This window comes from Trachypithecus francoisi, unplaced genomic scaffold (assembly GCF_009764315.1).
Source record: "Trachypithecus francoisi isolate TF-2019V2 unplaced genomic scaffold, Tfra_2.0 Lachesis_group12, whole genome shotgun sequence".
NCBI classification, from domain to species: Eukaryota; Metazoa; Chordata; class Mammalia; order Primates; family Cercopithecidae; genus Trachypithecus; species Trachypithecus francoisi.
The window spans coordinates 20,121,569-20,126,230 of record NW_022681457.1 but is presented as its reverse complement, the minus strand read 5'-3'; the positions used below and the strand labels follow the sequence as shown (position 1 = coordinate 20,126,230).

Genomic DNA, 4,662 nt, shown 5'->3' with positions numbered 1-4,662 from the left:
ATTTGTTCCTGTTTGTCTCTTTATAGCTAGCGCACACATAAATACTATGTGCGTGTGCGCGCTTCTGTGAAGGACAGAAAATTAGTGTTTAACAGAACTTTTAACCCTTTGGACGCCAGGATACCTGTGTTTAACCCTTGATATGGTGAGTAACAGAACTGCTTCTCTAACTTCAACATCTGACCTTCAGAATCTGCATCACTTCGTGTCCACAAACATTTTATTTAAGGTCTCATCACTGTTAGGGTGACAAAGACCCCTCTCAGGAATATGAGGAAGTTGATAGCAGTGTGACTTCAGGTCTTTAAGCCCCATCAGCATCACCTATAAAATGGGTCTGATAGTCCCTACCTGTCAGGACTGGTGTGAGGATGAGATAATGCTTGTGAACTGTAAACTATGTAAATGTGTGCTACTGTGAGAACTGGACAAAGAAGAGAGGGAGTGAGAGAAATTAAGGGCGGGCTAGGAGCCGGGAAAGAACGAAAAGGGAGTCGGGGATAGGGGAGAGTGCGACAGTCGCGAGCCACACTTTGCAATGAAACTCTTTACACTTTCTGCCTGGAGAGCGGCCCGGACGCGCCAGGAGCAGGAGGCCGCGCCGAGGGCGGGTCCGCAGAAGCCCGCAGGTGAGTATCGGTTCTCCCCTTCCCGGCTTTCGGTCCGGAGGAGGCGGGAGCAGCTTCCCTGCTCTGATCCTATCGCGGGCGGCGCAGGGCCGGCTGGGCCTTCCGTGGGACGGGGAGGGGGGCGGGATGTGTCACCCAAATACCAGTAGGGACCGTCGGTGGCGGAACCAGCCGGGCAGGTCGGGCAGAGTATAAGAGCCTGAGGGAGCGGCCGGGCGGCAGACCTCCGCAGACCATCCCAGACGCCGGAGCCCGAGCGCCGCCGAGTCCCCGCGCCTCCTCCGCCCCACCATGGCTTGGGGCCCCAGCCTCGCGCCGCCACCGCTGCGGCTCCCGCTGCTGCTGCTGCTGCTGGCGGCGGTGACTGGCCACACTGCCGGGCAGGACAACTGCACGTGTCCCACCAACAAGATGACCGTGTGCAGCCCCGACGGCCCCGGTGGCCGCTGCCAGTGCCGCGCGCTGGGCTCTGGCGTGGCGGTCGACTGCTCCACGCTGACCTCCAAGTGTCTGCTGCTCAAGGCGCGCATGAGCGCCCCCAAGAACGCCCGCACGCTGGTGCGGCCGAATGAGCACGCGCTGGTGGACAATGATGGCCTCTACGACCCCGACTGCGACCCAGAGGGCCGCTTCAAGGCGCGCCAGTGCAACCAGACGTCGGTATGCTGGTGCGTGAACTCGGTGGGCGTGCGGCGCACCGACAAGGGCGACCTGAGCCTGCGCTGCGATGAGCTGGTGCGCACCCACCACATCCTCATTGACTTGCGTCACCGCCCCACCGCCGGCGCCTTCAACCACTCCGACCTGGACGCCGAGCTGAGGCGGCTCTTCCGCGAGCGCTATCGGCTGCACCCCAAGTTTGTGGCGGCCGTGCACTACGAGCAGCCCACCATCCAGATCGAACTGCGGCAGAACACGTCGCAGAAGGCCGCAGGTGACGTGGACATCGGTGATGCAGCCTACTACTTCGAGAGGGAAGTCAAGGGCGAGTCTCTATTCCAGGGCCGCGGCGGCCTGGACTTGCGCGTGCGCGGAGAGCCCCTGCAGGTGGAGCGCACGCTCATCTATTACCTGGACGAGATTCCCCCGAAGTTCTCCATGAAGCGCCTCACCGCCGGCCTCATCGCAGTCATCGTGGTGGTGGTGGTGGCCTTCGTCGCCGGCATGGCCGTCCTGGTGATCACTAACCGGAAAAAGTCGGGGAAGTACAAGAAGGTGGAGATCAAGGAACTGGGGGAGTTGAGAAAGGAACCGAGTTTGTAGGTACCCGGCGGGGCAGGGGATTGGGTGGGGTACCAGATTTCGGTATCTTCCCAGACCCAAGTGAGTCACGCTTCCTGATTCTCGGCGCAAAGGAGCCGTTTATCCTTTCAAATTCCTGCCTTCCCCCTCCCTTTTGCGCACACACCAGGTCTGATATATCCTGGCCTCAGGGTCGCCTTTCTTGCTCACTTCTGTCTTGAAGGAAGCATTTCTAAAATGTATCCCCTTTCGGTCCAACAACAAGAAACCTGACTGGGGCAGTGAAGGAAGGGATGGCGCTGCGTTATGTATAAAAAACGAGTATCTGTATTACAACCCGGGATCGTTTGCAGGTAACTGAATCCATTGTGACATTGTGAAGGCTTAAATGAGTTTAGATGGGAAATAGCGTTGTTATCGCCTTGAGTTTAAATTATTTGATGAGTTCCACTTGTATCATGGCCTACTCGAAGAGGAGTTTGTTAATTGGTCCTACGTAGTAGCCTCATTAACCATCGTTTGTATTACTGACCACATATGCCCGTCACCGGAAAAGAAGCCTGTTTCAGCTGCCTGAACGCAGTTTAGATGTCTTTGAGGACAGACACTGCCCGGAAACTCAGTCTATTTATTCTTCAGCTTGCCCTTACTACCACTGATATTGGTAATGTTCTTTTTTGTAAAATGTTTGTACATATGTTGTCTTTGATAATGTTGCTGTGATTTTTTTTTTTAAAAAAACATGAATTTAATAAAATATGGGAAAGGCACAAACCAAAAGTTGGCATTTGTGAAAAGTCCCTCCAGAATTCTATCACTCTGGTCTCCTCTAATTTCCCAAGACTTGTATTTTTTTTTTATTTCAAATTATAACACTTTTTTCCCCTCAAAAATGGGTGTTTCATGTTGCTACTCTGGTGTGTCCTAAGATATCCTAACTGGCCAGTGTAAATGCTATTCTTTCTAAATAAGATTATTTGGAAACTTCCTTCAAACTTCAGGAGGGTGAGCATGAGGGAGGAAGCTAAAACTAGCTGGTTTTATGAGAAAGAGTGCCAGTCTTTGGTCATCTCTAAACAAGGCTTATCACCAATGGAGACGGAAAACTCTAGTTCAAGGGTGGTATCTCCTTTGAATCCCAACCCTACTTTGAAATAGGTGGTACTATTTCCATTCAGCATTTGAGCAAATTACTTAATCTCAAAGTGTTGTGGCGCTAAGATTAAATGACTTTCCCACATAATTGGAACCAGCCTGCAGTGGGCCCTATGCTTTTGCTGGGTGTGCACAAGTTGTTTTCCTAAGACTTTTGCTTATTTATTTATTTATTTTGAGATGGAGTCTTGCTCTCTTGTCCAGGCTGCAGGGCAGTGGAGTGAGCTTAGGTCACTGCAACCTCCACCTCCTGGGTTCAAGTGATTCTCCTACCTCAGCCTCCTGAGTAGCTGGGATTACAGGTGCCCACCACTACACCCGAGTAATTTTTGTATTTTTAGTAGAGATGGGGTTTCACCATGTTGTCCAGGCTGGTCTCGAACTCCTGACCGCAGGCGATACCCCTGCCTCGGCCTCCCAAAGTGCTGGTATCACAGGTGTGAGCCACCGCACCCAGCGATTTTTACTATTAATGTGCTTTAAAGATGTGTTTTACCTATTAGCTGTAAAAACTAGCCACTTGTCCCTCTTACATTTATCTCTTCCTTTTCACTCATTCTCAGTCATTTATGTGTGTGGCTGTGGCGTACCCCAGAAGTAAACAAGTTACTGCAAAAACTGAGAAACTGATACAGTACTGGGTGTGTACAAAGGAGGGAGTGGTTGGTATATCGCATATTCAGCAACAGCTAACCTAGATCCAGGACTGCAGTTTCTTCCCCTGGAATCCATCTCATGCCCCTCCTCCCATGCTGTTTCTACAGTCTGTGATGACCTCTCAAGACTGAAACACCAGTAAGAACTAGGGGAGAGAGAGCTCTCAGCCACTGGCTTCTCAGCTTAGGGCTGTGGCTGCTATGTGCTGGTGGAGTGGATACTGTAGGATTGCCAGAGATCTCAAAGTCTGTGGCCATTCACCAAGGGAGAAACTCCGTTCAGGCTCCAAACTTCCTTCCAGGATCAAATGAGACTTCCCAAGGGGAGAGGGTGGATGTAAGCAGGCTCTCCCACAATAGGAAGGATGGCCAAAGTACCTGATGTTAGAACTGGCTCTCTAACAATGAGAGTGAGACAGCCCACTCCAGGTCTCGCTGGGTGCTTTCCACTTCTGAGTCACTGAATGCTTTGACGAAAGTGACCTTGGTGATCACCTGTGACCTAACCCCACATTTCATACATGAGAAGAGCAAGTGATTTCTCAAGATAAATGTTCCTGTAGCACAACTGGAACTAGAGAATCTCATTGTTTCAAGAGTCACTTTTGAAAACTAACTTGTCTGCCTGGAAAATAAATAAAGGATCCAGTGGGCAACTGAACAAAGAAGGCTCCCTGAAAAAGCCCCTTCCTCCATCAGAATGTTGATTCTGGATGATATTTAGGTTTCTGCATTAATTCAGGACTATAACTTCTTATACTTTATAGCATTTATAATTTGCAAAGCATTTTCACACATATAATCTTCTTTGAGCCATTGACTTACTGGAAGTAACCCAAATGTTGACAAACCTGAGGTCAAATCTTACTCCTCTGGGCCAAGAAGTCACTTACCTCCCCTGTTTCCTCATTAGTTAAATGAAGCTATAAATCCCTCTCTCACAATTGTGAAGATTAAATGAAGTAATTGATATGAGTGTC

The 4,662-nt window shown here is 50.4% G+C and overlaps 1 protein-coding gene across 1 annotated transcript; it reads left to right on the top strand.

Moving 5' to 3' along the window:
- The first annotated feature begins 339 nt into the window (after positions 1-339).
- TACSTD2 (tumor associated calcium signal transducer 2) lies at positions 340-2,651 on the top strand. The gene has a single exon (XM_033225054.1). The coding sequence runs from the start codon at positions 921-923 to the stop codon at positions 1,890-1,892; it is 972 nt and encodes a 323-aa protein (XP_033080945.1). The 5' UTR covers positions 340-920; the 3' UTR covers positions 1,893-2,651.
- Positions 2,652-4,662: the final 2,011 nt, after the last annotated feature.

What these genes read in the sequence shown, in the direction of transcription:
- TACSTD2 (XM_033225054.1), top strand. Translation starts at nt 921, where the DNA reads ATGGCTTGGGGCCCCAGCCTCGCGCCGCCACCGCTGCGGCTCCCGCTG.